The 24,569-nt window shown below is 42.2% G+C and overlaps 1 protein-coding gene across 1 annotated transcript; it reads left to right on the forward strand.

The window, feature by feature from the left end:
• The first annotated feature begins 1,093 nt into the window (after positions 1–1,093).
• On the forward strand, positions 1,094–17,415 carry LOC140508171 (uncharacterized). Its single transcript, XM_072615949.1, has 6 exons — positions 1,094–1,272; positions 2,102–2,253; positions 7,103–7,229; positions 8,158–8,253; positions 8,343–8,414; positions 10,513–17,415. The coding sequence occupies exons 2-6, from the start codon at positions 2,221–2,223 to the stop codon at positions 11,655–11,657; spliced, it is 1,473 nt and encodes a 490-aa protein (XP_072472050.1). The 5' UTR covers positions 1,094–1,272; positions 2,102–2,220; the 3' UTR covers positions 11,658–17,415.
• The last annotated feature ends 7,154 nt before the right edge of the window (positions 17,416–24,569 follow it).

A 24,569-nucleotide genomic window follows, 5' to 3' on the forward strand; every position in this document is an offset into this window, starting at 1 on the left:
TGCATGGAGAGATATGCAGGGGGCTTCACTGTCTGTCATGCCAGAGCATGCAAGGCATGATGGTAGGTTAAGGACAGAATGGGAGACAATGTGTCTCCTGACTGGCCAGTCCAGGCTTCAGGCCTTTCTCAGGGGAGGGGGGCTCCAGAGGGTTTGGGGGGGCCCCTGGCTGGTCCCACTCCTTTTCTAAGGGCACAACTGCATGTCCCTCTAGAAACCATTTTTCCAAATTAAGAGCATAACTTAGAGCACGATTTCCTCCACATCCCCAATGGAAAAATGTGAAGCAAAGTAAAAACACAAACAATGTTACAGTTTCAACACATGAAACAAAGTTGCCAAAGCACATCCCTTCACTTGATGATCTCAGATTGTCTCAGATATAAACCCACTGTGTCCATTTCTCCTTGGCCCTGCAGCCTGAATCCTTTCAGAGAGGACAACGGGGTGATTCGGACCCACCGCCATTTAATGCTCATTCCCTCAGCTCCTAAACACACCCCCTCACATGCCACATTTAAGTGTATTTTACATTAAGGGTGGCTCTGCCCTTAGCTGGTCAAACATCCCCGTGATCCTCCTGGGATCTGCCTGGAAATGAGCCCACATTCCACTCTGCCATAGGAGAAACGTGAGAACCCAAGTGACTGCATTTTGGGAACAACTTCCATTCCACAACTAAGCCTAGTTTCGCGGTGAATCTCCTGCTTTCCTGTCTAGCTCCTCGTTGTGTCTCCCTGGCTCTCCCCCTCCCAACTCCTAAATTCCCGCATCTTTGTTTCCTCAAATAAGGAATAGGGTAGTAGTGATGACGAGGAGGGGTTCTGAGGGATACCCAGCCGAGTGGGTGGCTACCCAGATGGAATAAGAGCCCGGGGGTGGAGTTTGGAGGCCTGGGCGGGGTCTGGGGCAGGGGAGGGCTCATCCCACTGAGGAAGGTAATTTACCTGAAAGAAGGCGGGGCTTGAGACGGATAGGCAGGCGCGGTCCTGAGCTCCTGGCCCTGGGTGTGATTGGAGGAAAAGGCCCACCCTGGGGCCTTGGGGGCGGGCAGAGGGTGGGAGCACCCTCCCAGGGGGCTGGCTGAGAACAGGAACTTGCGCTGAGGTGGCTCCGCCTTCTCCCTGCCCTTGGAGCAGAGATCTGTCCACCTCTCTCCCACCAGAACCCAGATCTCTCCTTCTTTCTCTCCCAGAGCCGAGATCTCGCCGCTTTCTCCTGGACCTGAGACTTCTGTCCTGTGGACGCCATCTCTGTGGGTGCATGTCCCAGGTAGATCCGAGCCCGGCCGGCTTCTATCAGGGTCTCCTCCTCCTCCTCCACCTCTGACCACATGGTCTGGGCCCCCTGATCCCATCCTTACCCCATCCCCCACCCCCCAGCTCCTGGGCTGCTTTCCTATCAGACCCCAGAGACTGGCTCCTGGTATCTGGTCTCCATTTGAGAGATTCCAGGCTTGAGGTCTCCTAGGGGGTCCCACAGTCCTCCTGAGCTCCTAGTCAGACCCCAGGACACAGGCCTCCTGCTCTCCCAGGCTCAGTGTCCCCCTGGAGCCCTTCTATCCCCGCAGTGTCCCTGACCTCTCTTGCATGAGCTGGGGTAGAATGTCTTCCTGCCAGACCCAGCCTGTGCTCCCCTGCCCCAGGTCTCTTGTTCCTCTTCCCCTCTTCTAGCAGAGCCCTCAGGCCCCCTGCCAGGGAGCTGAATCCCAGACTGAATTTGGTCTCCCAGTCTCAGGCTTCCCCTGGACATGCCCTAGGGGCTCCATCTCAGACCCCTTCCCACCCTGCACCTTCCTAAGCTTCCCTCCTCCCTAGATCAAGCAGTCAGTCTGTTGCCTGTGTTAGTTGGGGAGATGGGGTGCAGGGAGGGCAGAGGACCAAGTGGAGGGAGATCTCTGATTCAGGTGCGATTGAGGTTCTGACTGGTCTTATCCCACCTGGAATCTGAAAGGCCTTCTGCCCCTTGGTTCTCTGGAGGATAGTAGGGAGGAGATGGGGGCAAAAGAGAAGGAGGAGGAGAGGATGGGATCGTCTACCATTCCTGTAGGTTAGAGCCTCTGCACTGAGGGCAAGGCCTGACCCTCTGTCAATCCCTGTAGGTCAGCCTCCTGTCCTGGAAGAAAAGGGAAAGACTCTGCCCCTCTGGGATCCTCCCTCCCCAGCTCAGCCTGCAGAGGACCAAGGCTTGGCCCAAGCAGGGAGCCTGGAGCCAGAGGGAATGGCCCCTGGGAACTGCAGCCTCCCAGCACAGGTGAGTGCACTCTGTCCTCAGACTTGAACAACATCAGCCAGAGGCCATTTCCAATGGCAAGGAAGAATTGTCTCTGAGGCTGGCCCTCCCCTCCCTATGGAATGTTTCCTTACAGAAACAGGCAGGAAATTGAAAACAGTAACAACACTGCCCTGCTCTCTCCTTCTGTGTTCTGCAAGGGTTGAAGGTACTTTCACATCACAGGCTCTAACCTACCCGCCCCCACCCTGGCTACACCCACTTGCTGCCCTCCCATGTTCATTTTTTAAGGTTTCCCTCAGGATCCCTGAATCACAAAGACGACCACTTCACTCATTCCTCTCTGGGGACTTGTCTTTGCCCCTTGGTCCATGTCTAGCACCCCTCCCCCACATCCCTAGAACTGCCCCCTTCCCCTTTGCTTCTTTGGCCCAGCTCTCCCTCCCAGACCTGGAAGACAGGGTGCTCTGCTTCTCCAGGGTCTAAGCTGCACAGACAGTTTATTGGTCTCATCTACACCGACTGGTCCCTGTTTTGTAGGCTGTTTGACTGTCAAGGGCACACTGAGAGGGCAGTGAGGACTGAAAGGAGCCAGTACCAGGATCTGGGTTTGGGGCTTTGGGGTTCTTGCCTCCTTTGTACTCTGGTCCAGTGTTTCTGGAAAATATGGGAACTCAAGAAAACAGGTTTAGTTGCCTTCTGGGTCACATTCACAGGTTCCCAGGCCCTTAGCAGAGCTGTTTGAACCAGGCCAAAGAAAACAGTGCCTTCTTTAGTTCTTAGTGAATTAGCATTTGTGAAGGGCCTAGAACTTCCCTTGTTAGAGAGGATTCAGGGAAAGGGCTGAGTTTGGGGAACTATTCAAAGTCCTGGAAGTTTTCTTTTCCAATGGGGAAAGGGGATACTGAAGGAGATACCCAGTTCTTGTCAGAGGTATCAGGCTTGAAGGCAAAGACACAATGGAGGGATTTACTTTCTTCCCAAAATCTACTTTTTTGGCCATCTTCACAGCAACTTTATGTCAGGAGTGTTCTTAATATCTTCCTTTCACAGTTCAGGAAACTGAGGCAAAGACTTGCCCAGGGACTCATTGCTAGCAAGTGTAGGAGGCCAAATTTAATCTCACATTCTCCTGACTCTATGTCTTGGGCTACATCCACTAGACAACCTAGATGCCATTGCCTATTAAACTTTTTGAAATGGTATTTCATTTTTTCCCCAATGACATAGAAGAATTTCTGTTTTGCGTTCCCAGTACTCCCCTCCCATAGATGGTATGCAATCATAAATAGGTTATACATATGCAATCCTGTAAAGCATTTCCATATTAGTCATTTTGTGAAGGAAAACTTGAACCAAAAGAGAGAAAGTGAATGTATGCTTAGGTCTGTATTCAGGCTCATTTACTTCCTCCTATGGAGAGGGACAGCATTTCTCATCATGGGCCCTTTGGGGTTGTCTTAGATCCAGGTATCCCTGAGAACAGCTCAGTTATTCAGTGCTGTTCACCATACAGTGTACCTGTTACTGTGTACATCCTCCGCCTGGTTCTGCTGAATTCACTGCATCAGTTCATTTAAGTCTCTCTGATTGTTCCTGAGATCCTGCCTGTCACATGGTCCAACATGTTAAGGTGTTCCCCAATTAATAGGCATCTTAGTTTCCAAATCTTTGGCAACACAAAAAGAGCTATTATAAATACCCTTCTCTAAGTAGGTCCTTTTCTCTGCTTCTTTTTAAAGAAACCTTTGTGTAAATAAACTTGTCTACTAGAGTTATTGCTTGATGAAAAGCTATGCCCTGTTTAATAGCCCTTTGAGGACAGTTCCAAATTGCTGTCCAGAAGGGTTGGATCAGTTCACAAATCCACCAACAGTGCATTAGTGGCCTAGGTTTCCTACTTTCTCCAATAAATAACATTTTCCTTTTATGTTTTATTAGGCAGTTCAATAGATGAGGTGGTCACCTAGAGTTCTTTTAATTGGCATTTCTCTAATCAACAGGGATTTGTAGCATTTTTATGTGACTACAAATAGCTTTGGTTTCTTTCTCTGAAAACTGTCTGTTCCTATCCTTTGACCATTCATGACTCAGGTCATGACTAGTATTCTTATAAATTTGACTCAGAGCTCTGTATATTTGAGAAAAGACACCTTTATCAGAGGTACTTGCTGTTCATTTGTTTCCCAGCTATCAGTTTTCCTTCCAGTCTTGGTTTATTAATTTTATTTCTGCAAAAAAACTTTTTAATTTAATATAATCAAAATTGTCCATTGTGCATTTAATAATGCACTTTATGGGTAAGTGCATTCCATTCATATTCACAGTGATCATGACAGTGAATTTCTCTCCATCATATTTTCCTTCTCTTTATTTGTCTGTCTGTCCGTCTGTCTCCCTCTCTCTTTTTCATGCCCTTCCTTCTATCAATCCTGCCCCCCATTTATCCCTGTCCCTTTTCACTTCTCTATAGGATGAGGTAGATTTCTATACTGAACTGAGCATGTGTGTTATTCCCTCTTTCAGCCAATTCTCATAAGAGTAAGGTTCAGATCCTCCCTTCCCACCTCCCTCATCTTCCCCTTCACTGTAATAACTCTTCTCTGCCTCTTTTATGTGAGATAATTCACCTCCTTCTTCCTCTCCCTTCCCTCTTCTTGGAATGTAATTCTCTTTCTCACCTCTTAATTTTCTTTTTTTGAGTATCATCCCTTCACAGTCCATACATGCTCTCAATTGCCTTAATGGTCATAAATGTCCTAAGAGTCTCAGCTGTCCTCTTCCCATGCAGGAATATGAACAATTTGACCTCATTGAATCTCTTCTGTTTTCTCTTTCCTCTTTACGTTTTGATGCTTCCCTTGGGTCTGGTATTTGAAGATCAACTTTTCCTTCTGCCCTGGTCTTTTTGTTAGGAAAGTTTGATTGTCCTTTATTTACTGAATGTCCGTTTTCCCCTGAAGGATTATACTCAGTGTTTCTGGGTAAGTGATGCTTGGCCTTCATCCTAGCTCCTTGTCTTACTAAATATGATTCCACACTCTTTGATTTTTCAGTGTAAAAACTACTCATTTTTGTGTTAGTCTCACTGTGGCTCCATGACCTTTAATGGCTTCTGTCTGGCTGCTTATACTGTTTTCTCCTTGACCTGGGGGCTCTGAGATTTGGCTGTAATGTTACTGGGAGTTTCCATTTTGTGATCTTTTCCAACAGGTGATTGGTGGATTCTTCCAGTTTCTATTCTGTTATGAAAACAAGCTCTGTAAGTCAGTTTTGTCACCCTTACTGAGGAAGTAGTTGACCTGACTTAAAAGTAACCTGTCAGCTATTAAAATTAGATCATAGTCTACTAACAAATTTTGTGCATCAGATTCTTTGCTATTTCAGATAACTCATTTTAACAGCTGATGTCTGCTTTGTCAGAGACAGGTCAATACATCAGAGGCTGCCAAGGAAAGTATGGCAGGGAAGAGGTGTTACACTGACTACCAAACTGAACGTGTACAGAGCCATTGTGCTGACCTTATTATTGTACGCCTCTGAAACTGGACAGTCTGCCCATGCCTTGTAGGAAAGTAAATCATTCCCATTTGAATTGTCTTAGGAAGATTCTGAAGGTCACCTGACAAGATAATGTGCTGGACACTGAGGTCCTTTCTCAAGTTAGGCTGCCAAGCATTCCCACTCTACTGCAGAGAGCACAACTCTAATGGGTAGCCATGTTGTTCAAGTGCCAAAAAAAAGTTTGCATAAAAGACTGTTTTATGTAGAACTCATGCAAAGAAGGTGCTTGCATGGTGGTCAGAAGGAGTGATAAAGGATGTTACTAAGATCTCTCTGAAGAACTTTGTAATGAATTGTGAGATATAGGAGACACTGGCAAAGGACCACCCAGCATGGCATGTCCACACCATAGCATGTGCTGTGCTGTGTGAGCAAAGGAGAATTGAAGTAGCTCAAAACAAGGGAGAGGCAGGCAAAGTTAGAGCCATCTCCAGGACAGACACTCATATGGACTATTTGTGCCTGACCTGTGGTAGAGCCTTCTGGGCCCATTGGACTGATCATCCATGGTCAGACACACCTTGACCCTGACTTGGTGACAGCCTTTTGGTTCACTTTGAGCACAAAGAACAAGAAAATGACCAAGGATGGGAACTAAATATTAGAATAAACACATATATGGTGTTCATGAATGAAGGATTTATACAGCAAAGGCATGAGATGTTTTGGCCCTGACACGTCATACCCAGGGTAGCCTCAAACACTCAAAGTAACAAGTTCACCTCCTTCACTTGGCTGGAAAGTCTCCTATCCCTCAGTTCAGTCCAGATTGCAATTCCTGTGTTTTATGAATGCATTTCATGTTTTATCTAGAGAAGACTTCTTTTCACCTTCTCAGGAAATAAACCAGAACTTCTACAATCCTGCATAAATCCCCCAGATTCCCCAGAATACACTTTCCTTGCCACCTTCTCACACATTCCTCACACAGTTTGCTTTATGACATATCACTTCTATCAGTTCTGAGAAGGCAGAAATTTCACATTTTCTCTCTTTCTCTTCCACAGGTCCTCTGACCTCACAGATAAAACAACACATTTTGTCTTAGAATACATAGGAAGGCACATTCCATAGTAAGATCTTTCTCGACTTTATTCCATGTGGCCACATCAAAAGCTTTTCTCAATATTCTATTGGGCTCTTAAGAACTACAGTTTCAAGTGTTGACTGACACTCAGCACGGGTATGACCTCTGGGTAAATCTCCTTTCTGTACTTCTGTTTCCTCCTCTCCCTTGATGAGGGTGAGACTACACAAATTCTGGACTCTCTTTCAGCTCTAAATCTTGTGACTTTTGATGGTTTAGGACTTTGTTACATTCAAGGATGTGGCTGTGGACTTCACCCCAGAGGAGTGGGGCCTCTTGGACCCTCCTCAGAAGGAGTTGTACAAGGAGGTCATGCTGGAGAATGCTGGGAACCTGCTGTCCCTGGGTAAGGACACTTCCCCTGGCCTCTCTAAGTCTGCTATAATAGGGAATAGGTACATTCCTGACTGTGCTGGCTTTGGAGCATTTATCACTTAAAAGGAAGGGAAAAGTGCTGGTTTCTGGTGTCCTAGAGAAAGGGGCCTCCTGCTGCCTGGGTTTCCTAAAAAAGGTCAGTACATTCTGTTAGGAGAACATGGAACGTTTCCTGACTGCTCCTGTCTCTTCCCAGTTCTAGGGAGCATGAGGTCCCAGATCAGATTAGTGTTGAAGCATCTCAGGTGTGGAAATCATCCCCCATCATGCAGTGCAGCCTCTCCCTGGACATGAATGGTGACTGCCCAATGTATGCACACTGCTCAGGAGGCTTGGCCCTGCACCCCCTTCCTCTTTGGGAGGGGCCAAGGACATTCCTCTTTATGAGAGGCCTCAGTTGCTAGCTCCCACCTCCCAGCTGTGCCTGGTAGGGCACATTTGTCCTTCCTCTTCCTTTCCATTGCCCCAAATTCCAGCCCAGGTGGTGGGAAAGGAAGGAGGGGAATCAGCATTTCTGTTCCCCAGCTGTTGTGCTCAGTGCTTTCTTTACAATGTGATGTCATTAGGTGATATTATTATCCCAATTTGACATTGGAGAAAATGGAATTAAACAGAGGGTGCATGACTTGTCCAGGACCACGCAGTTACTAACTGTCTGAGGCTGGATTTAAACTCTGGCCTTCCTGACTCCAGGCCCAGGGCTCTCCTCTGCTCTTCCAGCTGCCTTTAATTTCTGGACAATGGAAGCTTTACAATGGGTCCATCCTCCTATAAAGAATAAGCCAGATCCGTAGGAACATGATCGAGTGATTCTCTAGCTTTCCTTGCACAATCTTTTCCCTAACAAGAACTAAATTACAAGATTTTCTCCATCCTCATCCCTGATTCCCCCTCCCCAGGGCTGTCAGTTCACAGAGAAGATCTGATGTCTTATTTAGAGGGAAGGGAAGCACCCTGGCTGCTGGAGCAAGAAGCCCTGAGGAGCTGCCATCCAGGTGAGTGAGGGGAAAGCAGGTATGAGAGATGTGGTTACAGGAGGCTTCTGTGTGTGGTTTGGAAGATCTGAATTGCAATTCTTTTTCAGGCACTTTGTACAAGTGGGATTCTGGACAAGTTACTGAACCACTGAGCCTCAGTTTCCCCCTCTGTAAAATAAGTGAGTTCAACCCCATGGCCTTGAAGCTCTCTTCCAGTGATAAATCTCTGATCCCATGAAGTATCATGGGTTGGAATTTGGTGGCAGGACCTCCCCTGAAAGTGCCTAAGCATTTACACTTTGCCTTTTGGCTTCTTTCATAGACCCTCTTCAAGACATTGAACATTTATTAAGTGCCTGCTCTATGCCAGGCCCTCTGCTCAGCACCAGGGAAATAAAGAGTTACAAGGGGCAGCCCCTGCTGTCCTGGAGCTCATCGTGGGGGTGTAGAGGAGGGTGTGAGGGTGCTGACAACATGGCAACCACATTTTAGAAACCTGTTTTGAACAGGACAAATTGGAGCTCATTGAGAGAGGGAAGGCCCTAAAGTGAAGGAAGGTGGGCTGTAACAGGGAAGCCATGGTGAGCACTGTATGCATGGGGAGATGGTGATACCAGTCATAATTGGGTGTGTCCAGTTTTTAGCTATGAAATGGAAGCCATAGAGAAATATTTCTTGGGTTGAAAGAATCCAGTGAGTATATGTTGAGGATGAGAGAGAAATGATTTTGTTTCTGACAGTAGGGAAGGAGGCATTGCTACAGAAGAGACTCACTCACAGAGACTTGTGAAATAATGGGAATGCTTGGGAGGCAGCACTATGAGTCTGGTTAGGTCACAGCAGGGTTAGAACTCAACCAAGGTCCCTCACCATAGGAGATAAGGTGCAAGAAAGAGCCAGAAACAGGGCTGAGAACCGAACCTCCATTTGCCAGCTAAGACAGACACCATAGTACACGGCCTGAGGTAGAATCTGGGACCAAGTGTCAGCTCTGGGCCCAGTCATTTAGTCACTCAGCAGAGATTAAGCACCTACAGTTTTCTTGGCACCTCCCTAAGCTTTTGGAAGGGAAAAGCCATTCCTGATATCAGGGACCTCCCAGTCTGGCACCTCAACATGGAGATGGCTTGAGAAGAAGCAACATATTGGAATTGGTCTTACCTGATCCAGGGAAAAGAGTATTTGAGAATGGAAAGAAATGGAGTTCAATGGGATGTAAGGGAATAGAAGGAGTGAGGCTCCTAAATGATTTAAGAAGAGGAAAATTAGGGAGAAAAGCCTCAAAATCAAACTAAAAATGACAAAACTTTCAGGCCCAGCTCAGATGTACTGTGGGTTCTGTTCCAGAGCATCACAAAAAAGTGAAAATTACCATCACTGAGTCACCTGAATTTTTTGGTTTCTCACTGCACATAAAAGTTATGTTTCTAATATGCTGTTGTATATTATATTTGCAGTACTATTATGTCCAAAAGAAAAGTACCTACTTTAAACATAATTTATTGCTATCAAAAGGTAACTATTTGCTGAGCCTTCAGTGAGTCTTAATGTTCTTGCTGGCAGAGGCTCTGGCCCATTGTTCATGGCTGCTGACAGCTCAGGGGGGTGGTTGCTCAAGGTTGGCAATGGTTATGGCAGTTTCAGAAAATAAGGCAACAGTGAGGTTTGCCACTCAGATTGACACTTCTTATCCCTTGAACTTAAGAGTTATTGTAGGATCTTTGTATCCATTGTAGAATTATTAATTGGCCTGATTCCAAAACTCTTATGTCTCATGCAGTAAGAAGATCCAAAGAGAGGGAGAAAATAAGTTAACTTGCAATAATTAATTATATTTTTAAGAAAACAAGGCAAAAGAAAGTGGAGTAGAGAAAGGCCATCTACTACCATGGAGAGAGCATGCCCACTGGTAGAGTTGCAGTTCTAGTCTCAGTGCTGAGTTGTTGGGCAGGTCACTCAACCATTCTGAACTCATGGTATGTGCTATGAATGTAAAGAGAATGCTGGGGCTGCCTGTGTCATGGATACTTGTGAGGACCCAGTGTGATGGTGTGTGAAGCTTTTTTTAGATCATATTGTCCTGCAGATGTGAGCTAGTGGCATTTTCAAATCATGGATTCTATCCATTGAACTTGGAAACTTTTGTCGTGGCCTGGGAAAGTAGGATGGATGCAGATAACCTGGTTTACTTTATCCCCAAGGGGGGAAGGGATTATAATTCTAATTATGTGTGTACTTGGGTCTCTTTATATATGTTTTATTTTTTGTTTCTTGTAGGAGAGATTAGACCTGAAGTGAAAAATGGTACTGCAAAATTCAGCATTTCTTTGAAAGAAATTCATGAGGAAAGGGTTGTTCCTTGTGACTTCACTAGGAGACAAATCTGTGCTGCATTTCACAGATTCCACACAGGAGAGATACTTTATGAATGTGATCAATGTGGAAAGGCTTTCAGAAGAAGCTGTGATCTTACTTTACATCAGAGAATCCACACAGGAAAGAAACTTTATGACTGTGATCTGTGTGGAAAGCCTTTCAGAACGAATTCTAAACTTCGTGTACATCGGAGAATGCACACTGGAGAGAAGCCTTATGAGTGTGGTCAATGTGGAAAGGCTTTCAGAACGAACTCTCAACTTGGTATACATCAGAGAATCCACACTGGAGAGAAACCTTATGAGTGTGATCAATGTGGAAAGACTTTCAGAACAAACTCTCAACTTGGTATACATCACAGAAGCCACACTGGAGAGAAACCTTATGAATGTGATCAGTGTGGAAAGGCTTTCAGAACAAAGTTTAACCTTCGTAAACATCAGAGAATGCACACTGGAGAGAAACCTTATGAGTGTGATCAATGTGGAAGAGCTTTCAGAACAAACTGTCACCTTGTTTCACATCAGAGTATGCACACTGGAGAGAAGCCTTATGAATGTAATCAATGTGGAAAGGCATTTAGAAGAAAGTATCATTTTGGTTTACATCAAAGAATGCACACTGGAGAGAAACCTTATGAATGTAATCAGTGTGAAAAAGCTTTCACAAACAGATCCAAACTTACTCTACATGAGAGAATCCACACAGGAGAGAGACCTTATGAATGTGATCAATGTGGAAAGGCTTTCAGAAGAAGCTATGATCTTACTTTACATCAGAGAGTCCACACTGGAGAGAAACCTTATGAATGTGATCAATGTGGAAAAGCTTTTAAATGTATCTCTGCTATTGCTGCACATCGGCGAATCCACACAGGAGAGAAACCTTATGAATGTGATCATTGTGGAAAGGCTTTTAAATGTATCTCTGCTCTTGCTGTACATCGGAGAATCCACACAGGAGAGAAACTTTATGAATGTGATCAGTGTGCAAAGGCTTTTAAATGTATCTCTGCTCTTGCTGTACATCAGAGAATCCACACATGAGAGAAAATTTAGGAAAGTGATAAATGTGGAAAGGCTTGGAATACCTGCTCCAGTCTTGCTGTACATTAGAGCATCCACACTGGAGAGAAATGTTATGAGAGTGGTAAATGTGCAAAAGCTTTCAAACAGAGCTCCGACCTTACTCAACATCAGAGAATCCACACTAGAGAGAAACCTTATGAATGTAATCAATATGGAAAGGCTTTCAAAATGAACTCTAAATTGCTGGACATCAGAGCATCCACATTGGAGAGAAACCTTATGAATGTAATTACTGTAGAAAAGCTTTCAGACTGAGCTCTAAATTTGCTCAGCATCAGAGAGTCCACACTGTTTAGAAACCTTATGAATATAATCAATGTGGAAAGGCTTCCACACAGAGCTCCAACCTTACTCAACATCAGAGACTCCACACTGGAAAGAAACCTTACCAATATAATCAGTGTGGAAAAGATTTCAGACTGAACTCCTGACTTCCTGTACCTCACAGAATCCACACTGGATAGAAATCTTATGAATGTAAAAAATGTGGAAAGACTTTCACAATGAACCTCAATCTTGTTAAACACCAAATAATCCATACTGGAGAGATAAAGTAAGAATATAATCACTGAGGAAAGGCTTTCAGACTGAACTCTAAACTTGCTGTACATCAGAGAATCCACACGGGAGAGAAACCTTATGAATACAATCAGTGTGGAAAAACATTCAGAATGAAAGGTAAACTTGCTCATATGGACCACCCTACTTGTAACCCAACAGAGAATTCACACTGGAGAGAAACCCAGTAAAGGTAATCAAATGGAAATCAATAGAAAGGCTTTCAGTTCCAGCTCCAGTTCTGCTTTACATCAGAGATTACACAGTGGAGAGAAACCTTCTGTATGTAATCAGTGCAATAAGGCTTTCAGACTGAAATCCAAACTCATTCCACATCAGAGAGTCCACAAGGGGGAGAAACTTTTCAACTGTCATCAATGCTCAAAGGCTTTTGAAAGTATCTCTGATCTTTCTGTTCATCAGGGAATCCACACTGGAGAGAACACTAGTGTGATATAGTTTTTTTAATACACTCTCACCTTACTAAACAAATTTGATGGAAGAAAAGTGCAAGAGACAGGATTTGTAGGTAAACATGTCATAATTTATGGCTGGTGAGTATTTAATAAAACAGTGGTGATTTAGGTCACTCCTATAAACCAAAGATCATTCATGGAGGCCTCTCAACACTTACATGCCCTTAGATATGGGGGTGTTACCAGGAGGCATAAATAAACTCTGATTGGTTGAAACTTAATGAAAGAACGAGTCTTATGATTAGAAGTGGACTTATCTGCTGAGATGCTGGGGGCCATGACTCATCACTACATCTTGACAAAGAGACTGTATCACTAAGCAGCCCAAAATACACAGGGAGGCTTATTATCATAGATTGGTGGATTTGCATTCATAAAAGGAAAGACACCTTTAATCAGACGTGTATCATTCCTTTAACCAAGTATCATTCACCTAGTGAAGGGGAGTCAGCACCCTGAACTTCAAAGAAAATACAGAGAAATTAAAAGTCATCAGATATGGCTTCCTCTACCTGAATTCAACAGACAGTTGAACCCCAACTATCTGGCCATTGTTAGCAGAGAGGGAATTAGACATCTGGGTTCTTGAAGCTGGTGGGCCTCCTTAGCACCTTCCCATTGTCCTTATTTGGCCAAGGAAATACTTCCAGTCAGCCACAAAGTAATCAACAGACATGACTTCCTCTGCCTGACCATAGGTCAACAGAGAAAGCTGTCTGATCATAGTTACCAAGAAGGCAAGCATGACAGCTGTGTTCTCAAAACTCGGAGCTCCTTAGCAGCTTCCCAGAGTCATCATCTGGCCAAACAAGCACTTTAAGCCACAAAGTAAAACCTCACCCTCAGTGTATTTAGAACACTTTCTAGAGCCATAGGGTATCACATCCCTTGAGAATCAGTGTCTCCTTAATAAAAGGAATGGACCTTCTTACAAATTTTCCCAGACCAGAAAATGGTGGTAAAGATCCTCCTCAGTCACATTCAAATACAGGCATTATCCTTCTTGATTATTTTAAATCAAAAACAGCAAAAGATCTTATTTTACTTGCCATTACTGAGACTTACCTCTATCCAGATCACCCCTACCTGGGGCAATCCAGCCAAAATGGGGAATCCACTTCCCTTCACACCTATGTGACTAAAATACAATGGACCAGAATTCACCTAGACTAAATCTTCTTCCCCTTTTGGTCACATCTAAGCTTTCCCAGTTGGGTAGGTTTCCCAAGATTTCTTCTCATCATCAGCCTTGCCTTCAAAGATTGGCTGAATCCCCTGCACTGGCTGCTTTCTGAATGAGGAAGTAGAAGGGGGAGGGACCCTTAGTCCTAAATCAATAAGGAACTATGAATATGAGAGAAAGAATCATTTCTCTCACAACAGAGAATGCATTCTAGAGGTCATGCCTCATTAAGATAATCAATTTGAGAGAGCATGCAGGCTAACATCATCCCTTATTTCCCTCAGAAAATTCACATGAAATTGAAATCATTCCTTTAATGAATATGCAGACTTCAAATGGACTACACAGCTTATTAAACATCAGGAATTTTACCTGGTGAATAAACATCTGAACTCAGTTGGGAAGGTCTGTAGCCAGAAATCATGTCTTTTCCTCAAGGAATCACATTGGAGAGAAGGCTTATGAATGTGCTCAGTGAGGATCTGCCTTTTCTTGGAAGGTGGAAGTCATTAGGCCCCACAGTATTCACAATGGAAGGAAGTCTTATAAAAGCAATCATTGTGGGATGGTCTTCACCTGGAGCTCATATGTGTGTGTGCTTTGGAGAAATCTTCCTGGAGTTAAAATTAATGGGTTCACTTAATGAGGGAAGGCATCTCCCTGGCAGCACAGCCTTCATGAGACACTGCACATCTCATACTGTGCATAAAACAATGGAAATGGGTGAAATTCTGCTCTGGAATCCCAAGATTTCTCCTGACTCTCCTAAAGTATTCCATGGCCACCTGGGGCAAAGCCTGCCACTGATTTGCTCACTTAACTGCACTCTCCTCCCACTGCAGTGAGATAGATCTTTCCAGCTCACTCTCTAAGCTGTCCTAGGCTGATAATCTGCTTCACTGCTCCCAGACTAGCTCTAAGGCATCATTGTAAGATTTTTTTGGAAGGAAATTTCAAAGATCTGAATTATTGCCTCACCTTGCCATCTTGGCTCCGGAAGTCCTCATGACCATTTTTGCAGGAAATATTCTATTGATAGCTGAAATTTTCTAGAAAAGATCTGTTATCTTTCCCATTCAGTTTTTTTTTTATTCTATTTCTTTCCATTGCTTATGTATCAAAACTTTCTTATCTCTCCTTGCTATTCTCTGGAATTCTACATTCATTTAGGCATCTTCCCCCTTTCTCATCTCCCTTTCCCTTTCCTTCTTTCCCCAGCTACGTAGGAAGGCCTCCTTCAGACAGCCATTTTGGTTTTTGCTCTCCTTTTTCTTTGTAATATTTTTAGTTACTGCCTCCTGTACAGTATGAAGAATCTCTGTCCATAATTCTTCAGACACTTTGTTTGTCCCTATCTGATCCCCTAAATCTACTCATTACTTCTACTGCATATTCACAAGTAATGTTCTTTAGGTCATATCTGCAGGGTCTGATGGTTTTCTGTATTTTCTTGACTTTGAGTCTGAATTTTGTAATAAGAACCTCACGAACTGAGCCTCAGTTAGCTCCAGGTCATATTTTGACTGATATAGAACTTCACCACCTCTGCCTTTTTTCCTAGAAAATGTTTTAGGTGTTCATAGAACTGAACGGCTTTGTCCTCTTTGAAGTCAATGGTTGGAAGATAGATTTGTTACTGTGATGTTGAATGGTTTGCCTTGGATTTGAACAGTACTTGACTATGCCGTGCAATAATCTTGCTGGAGGTAAAATTAATGGATGTAATTAACAAGGTTAGGCCTCTTGCTGAAGACCTCATTAGATTTTCCAGTATAAGACACCACGTTGTTTCTTGTTCTGTGCTGACACAAACAGTTGTGTGCCAGACCTAGAGGCCTGTGGGCTACCCGAGTCTTTCTTACCTCACCTCCCGAGGTCTTCGGCTGGCCACGCCGGGTGCGCATATGAGAGAAAGGACGTTCCAGAGTCGAACAAGGGTTGAGCTTTATTTCAGGGTCTAGTTACAAGTGCAGGGGATTCTTCCTTAGGAGGGAAAGAGAATCTCCCAAGGAGGCAAAGATCTTACAATAAGAGATTGGAAGTAGAAGTACAAGCAGGGAGAGAGGGGGAGGGGAGAGAAGGAGAAGAGGAAAAGCGGAGCCTTGTGTCCTCTTTGGCTCCTCACGTGCTAAGAGAGCTTTCAGGCTTCCCTGATCCTACTTAACTCTCCAGTCGCATAGTTTGCATCTGAATACCATGCTGTTAGATAACAATAGTGTGCCCAGATCTGGGACAATCTCGAGGGCAGGGAGATCTCTCTCCCATCACGTTTCTCACGGGAAGAGGCGGAAATACACGAGATAGCTCGGTTCACCTCGATTCCCAGCCGTTTCGTGGGGGGGTCTCGTGAGAGCTCTAAGATTTAGAAGTTCCCACCTTTACCCGCCCGAGAATGTCCACATGGAATTGAGCTTCCAACCCCAACAGTTGTGCTACAAATATTTTGGCAACTGACTGCAATCAGTCTATAGTGTTAAAGTCATTGCTGAACAAAGTGATTGTTCATGTTAAAATAATTTGGAAAATATATTGAACTGCATTGATGTCATGTCATTGGCAACACATTTTTGTTTTAAATCTGTCTTGTCAAAACAATAAGATTTTTAAAAATCTATAAAATTACTTTTGTTATTATATTTCAAAATCATTTGATAAGAAATGTTGTTAATTTAAAAAGCAATTTTAAAAATGATACCTAGAAGGTGACATAGTTGTATTCTTAGGAAGCCAACTCCTGTTTTGAACTACATGCTGTGAAATGGCAAATTAGACTTTTAGAGAATAGGATTACAATGCTTAAAAACTGTTAAATATTAAATCAGATATATTTGGCTTTTAAAAGAATAATAATAAATTTGCTGTTTGGGAAAAGTAGAAAAGGCTGGTAAATTCTCCTTCTCTAGGAAGTTCTTTGGGGACTAATCAAATGCTTTGAGATAGTCTCTTTGGGCAGGGTCACCACATTTTGTCAGCCCTCTCTCACTCATGCTAACTGGTCTGCCTCAGCTTTGCTACACTCTCTCAGGTCTGCCCTTCCTGCTCTACCTGTTCAAAAAGTTCCTCTCACTGTTGGCTCCATGTGGCTCAGGCTGTGGCCGGGCCAGAGCTGAAAGCAGGTCACTGTATTGTTCATATATTTTTAATGGAATGGGAACATCTTTCCCATCCATTCATAGGCCTACATGGCCTGCTTAAGTCACATGGAAGCCTGAGTCACATGAGTTTAAATCACATGTGGTGGGAGGAACTTCCTGAGTGGATGGAATAAGAAGGGGTGGAGCAGGAGCAGAAGTCACAGGAAGTAAACTAGTCAAATCTGAGAGAGAGAGGAAGCAGGCAGTTGGCTATGAGTGAGAGAAGGGCATTTTGCTTGAGGGTGTTCTTTGTGGAAAGACCTGATAATGTGTATAGACTTCTTGGTTACTGGGATGGATTTCTTTGTTGCTATGATGGATTTGGTTTTCTGGTGTTTGAATAAATGTTTTGGTTCTCTCTTCCATGTGGAGAATCTGTTATATTTTGCAATTCAGAGCTGTGCTGGCATATTCATAACGACCTTAGGGGGTATGAATATCACATTGGTGTTACAGTCACATGGAACTAATTAGGGGCAGGGAAGATCTTTAAATTCCCTTACTATCACTAAAGAAGGAGTGGGTTTATGATTTGGTTTGACAACCATAATTATACTATGGTTTGACAAGAAACATAAAAATAATCAACAACTTCACTCAAGAGAATGACAATAATGAGACAACTGTCCAAAAGTCAAGGGATACTGCAAAAGGAGTTCTTCAGGAAAGCTTTATAGCTTTGAATGCCTACATGAATAAAATAGGGAAGGAGAAGATCAATAAATTGGGCATGCAGCTGAAAAAGCTCGAAAAAGAACAAATTGAAAATCCCCAAGTAAAAACCTAATCAGAAATACTGAAAACCAAAGAAGAGATTAATAAAATTGAAATTAAGAAAACTATTGAAATAATGAATAAAACTGAGGGTTGGTTTTATGAAAAATCCAATAAAATTGGTAAATCTTTGGTCAATTTGATTTAAAAAAACAAAGAAAACCAAATTACCAATATCAGAATTGAAAGGGGGAACTAACCTCCAAAGAGGAGGAAATTAAAACAATAATTAGAAATTGTTTTGCCCAATTTATGCCCATAAATTCAACAATCTACATGTGATAGATGATTGTTTTTAAAAATGTAAATTACCCAGAGTAACAGAAGAGGAAGTTGAATATTTAAGTAACCCCATCTCAGAAAAAGAAATTGAACAAGCCATCAAGGAACTCCCTAGGAAAAAATCTCCAGGGCCAGGTGGATTTACAAGTGAATTCCATCAAACATTTAAAGGACAGTTAATTCCAATACTATCTAAATTATTTGGGAAAATTGGGGAAGAAAGAGTCATCCCAAATTCCTTTTATGGTACAAATATGGTTTTAATACCTAAACCAGGAAGAGCCAAAACAAAGAAAGAAAATTACAGACCTTTTCCTCTAATGAATATAGATGCAAAAATTTTAAGTCAGAGATTAGCAAAAAGAATACAGCAACTTATCAAAAGAATAATACATTGTGATCAGGTAGGATTCATACCAGGAATGCAGGCCTGGTTTAATATTAGGAAAACTATTAGCATTATTGATTATGTCAACAACAAAGCTAACAGAAACCACATGATTATCTCAATAGATGCAGAAAAAACTTGTGACAAAATACAACACCCACTCCTATTAAAAACACTGGAGAAGACAGGAATAAATGGAACTTTCCATTAAATCATAAGCAATAACTACCTAGAACCTTCAGCAAGCATTATGAGCAATAGAGATAAGCTAGATGGATTTCCAGTGAGATCAGGGGTGAATCAAGCATATCCATTATCACCTCTATTACTCCATTTGGTACTAGAACTGTTAGCATTAGGGGTAGCTAGGTGGTGCAGTGGATAGAGCATGAGTACAGGAGTCTGGGGGACCTGACTTCAAATCTCACCTCAGACATTTCACACTCACTAGCTATGTGACCTTGGGCAAGTCACTTAACCCCAATTGTCTCATCTTGGGTCATCTCCAGTCATCCTGATGAATATCTGCTCACTGAATTCAGATGGCTCCAGGGGAGAAGTGAGGCTGGTGAACTGCCCAGCCCTCCCTCACTCAAAACGAAGTCAAGTGCAAGTCATATCATAATATCTCTGATGGAATGGTCTTCTTCTGTAGCAAAGGACAAATACACACACAGAAATGTTAGCTGTAGCAAGAAGAAGAGAAAAAGAAGTTGATGGATTTTTTTTAGGGGCTCTGCAAGGTTCTCCCTCACCCACATTAAATCCCATACAATGGATAACTGGGTGGAGCAGTGCCCCTATCTAGGGAGAAGCTTACTCATATACATGAGTTAATCCAGGAACAACTAGATGGAGGCCATATTGAATCAAATATCCCTGGAACACTCCTATATTTACCATCCCTAAAAAGTCAGACAAGTGGAGATTACTTCATGATCTAAGAGAAGTAACCAAGTCAATGCAGTCCATGGGAGGACTTCAACCTGGGCTCCCTACTCCCATGGCACTTCCACAAAATTGGCCCTTATTAGTCATTGATTTTAAGCATTGCTTCTTTACCATCCCCCTTCTTGATCAAGATAAACCAAGGTTGGCATTCTCTGTCCCATCCATTAATCTTAAAACCCCCATGATGAGATACCTATGGTGGGTCCTACCACAAGGGATGAAAAACAGCCCCACCTTGTGTCAAAGATATGTTCAAAGAGCCATCGAATCTTTGAGGAAGCTTGATCCCACAGCCTATATTATTCACTACATGGATGGTGTTTTAGTCTCTACTCCCCATGATAAGGACCGAAGCCAAATTTGGCTCAATTTAGAATAATCACTGTGCAGATATGGCCTCCTGAGAGCCCCAGAAAGGATTCAGAAAGAAGAGCCCTATAAATATTTGGGGACCATCATAGAAGCCACTTGCATCAACCTCAAAAGGTAGAGCGAAGAAGGGGTAACTTGAGGGCACTTAATAATTTTCAGAAATTCTTAGGCAACATCAAGTGGCTCATGCCTACCTTAAAAATCACGACTGGGCAGTTGAAATACTTTTTGGTATATTGAAAGGAGATTCATCTCTACCTTCTCCTTGTTCTCTTACCCCTGAAGCTGTCCAAGAGCTTAGCTTAGCAGAAAAAGAAACTGAAAAGGCCCAAGGTCTCAGAGTTGATCCCACAGAAGAAATGAGTCTATTTATTCCTCCCACTGCCTACACATCCATTGGGGCAATATATCAACCTACTGAGTGGGTTCACCTATCCAATCAACAGCAAAAATCCTTAGTAACATATATAGAAATGATTTCTAAAGTAGTATCTGAACAACATAGACGAATATTACAGGTGTTTGATTCTCATCCTGGAAAAATGTGTTCCCCTAGCTAAAGACCAGTGTCATTTCCTCTAGATAAATTTCCTCCCTTGGCAGGTTGCTTTCCCAGACTTCTTAGGTCACATAGACAATCATATATCAAACAATAAAATCCTTCATTTTACTCCCCTATATTATTGCATTTTCCCTAAACTTACCTCACTTCATTCCATCACTCATAAAACTGGAATTCCATAGGAGACATAGTAAATCTGATCCCTCTTAGAGCCTCTCTGTCCCCTGCCCTTGTTGCTCTCTCTACTAGTATTCAATACCACGTATATATTAAGGAAGTTTTCTCAATTCCACTATGATATGGTCATTTTCACACTTCTCCTATCTTATTATATTTACAGCCTATTCAGTTAAGAAATTCCTTTCCCATGTCATGGTTGACACGTATGGAGACTGTACTTTTGGCTGACACAGGCATCCTGAGCCAGGAAGGGAGGGAGGGGGGAGAGGAAATTACTCTGAAGACATAAAATCCCGTTTGTCTGTCCTTCCTGGGGTCATTCACAATGGACCCCCATGCATGTCTCTGTATGTCCCATGCATGTCTCAGTAATGGTTAACGTGATAACTTATTCTCATTAGGCTATAGTTAGGCATTGTAAAGGAATTGCCAATCCTCAGCTCTCTCGGACGGTGTACACCAATCATGGCTCAGGTAATCTGAGGGGAGATTGGTAAGGCATGAACAAGATGGTGCTGGGAGGAAGGGTTCTGCCCCTGTTCACCACCAGATACTTCCTGAAACGTGGCTGGAAAGCAGTAGCAAAACTTGCTTAAACTAGTTTAATCTTGCTTGTGCTGCTTAAGTAACTAAGGCGTACATGATACTATATAAGTGCCTGAACTAGTTTCAATAAATGGAGTTGCCTTACATCTTTGCCTCCCGACTCATCGTTACTCACAGCGAGCTCCTTCAGGGTCGACAGGCCCTGCAGGTCAGATAAACCTGTCGGCTTGGGGTAAACAGCCCCGATAAATCCCGTTCAAGTGGCGCCCAACGTGGGGCGGTAGATAAGAATTCTCAGCAACCGTAGGAGGTGGAAAGTAATTGGTAACGGTCATAGGTTATCAGAGACTCGAAAGACAGAAGACTTGAGGGTCTCAAGATAACAACAGGAGCAGCAGTGCAGGGGCAAAAGCGTGACCTCGTAGCTCCAGAATAGACGTAGCCCGCATTCCTCGGAGGGTGCCTCACGACAAGGGTGGGACGACGCGCGCTTCAGCTGTCTGAGAGAGAAAGGAAGAAAAGAACATTTGAGACTGTGAGTAACCTGCTTATATATATATAAATATATATAGGTAGGGAGCTAGGTTTTTTAGCATTATGGGGCTAACAACATCAGCAGAAAAAGCTAGATAAGAAAGCTAAGAGTCAGGCAGTTACTGTGCAGTTAAAAGTAATTAGAAAATTCTTAGAACAAGTCCAAGACTTAGAACAGTCCCTGGGTGGAGGAGCGACCCTCCTTATCTACACATACTTGGCAGATGGTGGAAGAACAGTTAACTGCTTATGACCAGGAAAGTCCTGGAGTTATATCACCACATACTTTTTATCTATATAACACTGTAAAATATTCTTTTCAAGCAGAAGAGGGAGGTTGTGATAAACAAGTTAGACAAATTTCCACCTCGACACAGACCACTCCTTCAAGCTCTTCAGAGAACTCAAGAGAGCATAGCCCAGAAAGAATGTATCCTGATTTGCAGAAGGAGCTATCAGAGTGGAAAGAAAAAGAAAAAATTAATAATTGGAGACTGAGCTTCTAAAGATAAGCAAAAAATTGAAGCAATTAGAGTTTAGAAAGAATGTGTCATTTAAGGAGGACATTATAGACTCTCACACTGAAAATATGGAACCAACAAGTTTAAAATTACTCTTGAAGGAGATTACTTATTGTGGAAATTTGAATCTCATAAAGTATGTTTGGAACTAAGTAAAAGAAATCAAGCCATAGGTCTAATTTGTGCAGAGGATTTCTGACAGTCCTTTCTCAGTTTTTGAATTTTTTTATTGTCTTTATATGTGTTCAGTCTTTAAATGTTTTGTGTGCGTGTGTTTGGGAGTTATTACAGCCAGCTCCATTGTAGCTGGAATTCAGAATGTTATCTCTTTCCCTCCCCCCATCCCTTCTCTCTGATGGCTGCAGCATCAGGGAGGAGAAGGGGAGAGAGAAAGAGAAACTAATCGTATATTATTTAGTTTATATGACTGCTAAATGCAGTTTTACATAAGAAATACAAGGCAATAATATGTGAAGTTCTAAAGGATCTTTAATCAAAGCCTACTAGGATTACAGCTTGGGTATGAAGTTTAAGGAAAGCATAAAAGTTTTGGAATTTATTGTTAAGTAGTTGGTAAAATTCTCTCTCTCTTTCTACCTTCTAACCCTGGCCAGGTTGTGAAGGTGGAGAGAAATACAAGAAGAAATTGGGGAAATTTTTCCCCTCCTATCAGAAAGACAGATTGAATAGCATTTTAATTATCTCATGCCTCACCTAAAAGAGAAAAGTTTCTGTGTATGGGATACAACTAAAAGGAAGTTATTCTGGTCATATTTTAAGTGAAACATGTCACTCCTGATTGGATGTTTAAGACAGGTCAGAATTTATTGTATTATTTGGCACTAAGGCAAATTCAGAATATGCATAAAACTAAAAAATGAAAAAAGACACCTCAGAGATGAGGATGTGAACTCCCGAGTAGAAAGGAGGGGATGAGGCACCACTGGACTTTGTTCCAGAGTCTCCCTCACTTCCACTTGCAGTTTTACAACTTTTTCTTTCAAACACATTTTTAAGGAGTAGACATAGACATGAAATTTTCTTGAGTAAAAATTAGAACCATTGTGATTTTTATTTTACTCTGTAATCCAGAATTGGTGTTAGAGAAAGCAATTTTTAATCTGAATCCTGTTGAAACTAAAAGATGTTGGAAAAATTGTGTGTAGCCATTTATGTTACTTAAAAATTTTATCAGTCCTACTAACCTTATCTTATAATATTTTGTAATTGCCATTTAGAAAACCAGGAATTTTCACTTTTTCCTGTTAAAGAAATTACAGCTAAAATAATTTGTTTATCATTTATAAAAGTTGTAAGATTGTTAACTAAGCTTTTGAAGTTGCTGTTTTAATGCTAAACCTAAAATTGTTAATTGAGTACTGTGTATAGAAAGAAAAGAATGGAGTAAAAATTTTATTTAGACTGGTTCTGCCCATTCAGAACAGTCCTCCTGTATGTTTGGGGTTTGGCAAGCATGGGATTCGTGCCATTTCCTTTTGTTTTGTAAAACTACCAAGGCCTCTTTCATGTGGACAAGGTCATCAGTCCTAAGGAAGAAATTTGTTTGGCTTAAATAATTCATAAACAATGAGTGTGACTTGCTCAATAGTTATAATAGTTAGAAAAGATTTTTAATAATTGACTTTTATATCAGGACAAGTTTTAAATTTGAGAAGGAAGGATCTTAAATGAAAGCTTATGTGTATGTGAGTCCTGTTAATCTTCATTGCTTATTGCAACTCCATGAGAATACAAATAACTGTATTTGGCTTTAAGCTGTGATTAGTGAAATTTGCTGTTTAAGGTAAAAGCATTTGGGACCATGAATATTTTTGTTCAAGTGTGAATTTGGGTATAGTTGTCTGCATTAAATCAGTATCTGAAAGAATATGCCACAAGTTACTCAGAGGGACTGTGATCCTGCACTGTTATCAGGTGAAATTTGTATATGGAGAGGAAACACCGAGGGGACAATTATAGACTCAATCTAGGATGGGATCCTCCTGGTCAGTTTCCCCATTGTGTCCTTTTATAAAGGAATGTTTCCCATCTGACTATTCCTGAGTCTGGCTATAATACAGATACTGCATGATGGGAAAATTTCACTCCTATCTGAATTCAAACAGAGTCAAAGATGTTTTATACTATCATATTTGCTATATCACATGTTCCTAATTTTTCCTTCTATAGCAGACTTCTATGATCAATTACAAGTAGTCAGTATAATATGTGAGCCCTTTTGTGTAATCTTACTGGAAAACTTAATATTATTTTTATCTGAAATTGGAACATGTTCAGAAATTTATGTAAATAACTTAAGACTCACCTTAAGATGTCCCTATTGTTTAAAGCAGTAATTTATTTTTGTAATCAATCTCTTACTGTTACCAATGTGAGATTCTATTATGC

The sequence above is a fragment of the Notamacropus eugenii genome, chromosome 5 (assembly GCF_028372415.1).
Source record: "Notamacropus eugenii isolate mMacEug1 chromosome 5, mMacEug1.pri_v2, whole genome shotgun sequence".
Lineage (NCBI taxonomy): Eukaryota > Metazoa > Chordata > Mammalia > Diprotodontia > Macropodidae > Notamacropus > Notamacropus eugenii.

What these genes read in the sequence shown, in the direction of transcription:
- LOC140508171 (XM_072615949.1), top strand. Translation starts at nt 2,221, where the DNA reads ATGGCCCCTGGGAACTGCAGCCTCCCAGCACAG. An exon ending in ACTGCAGCCTCCCAGCACAG is followed by an intron (nt 2,254 to 7,102) that starts GTGAGTGCACTC and finishes TTGATGGTTTAG; the next exon opens with GACTTTGTTACATTCAAGGA. An exon ending in TTTCCCCCTCTGTAAAATAA is followed by an intron (nt 8,415 to 10,512) that starts GTGAGTTCAACC and finishes TGTTTCTTGTAG; the next exon opens with GAGAGATTAGACCTGAAGTG.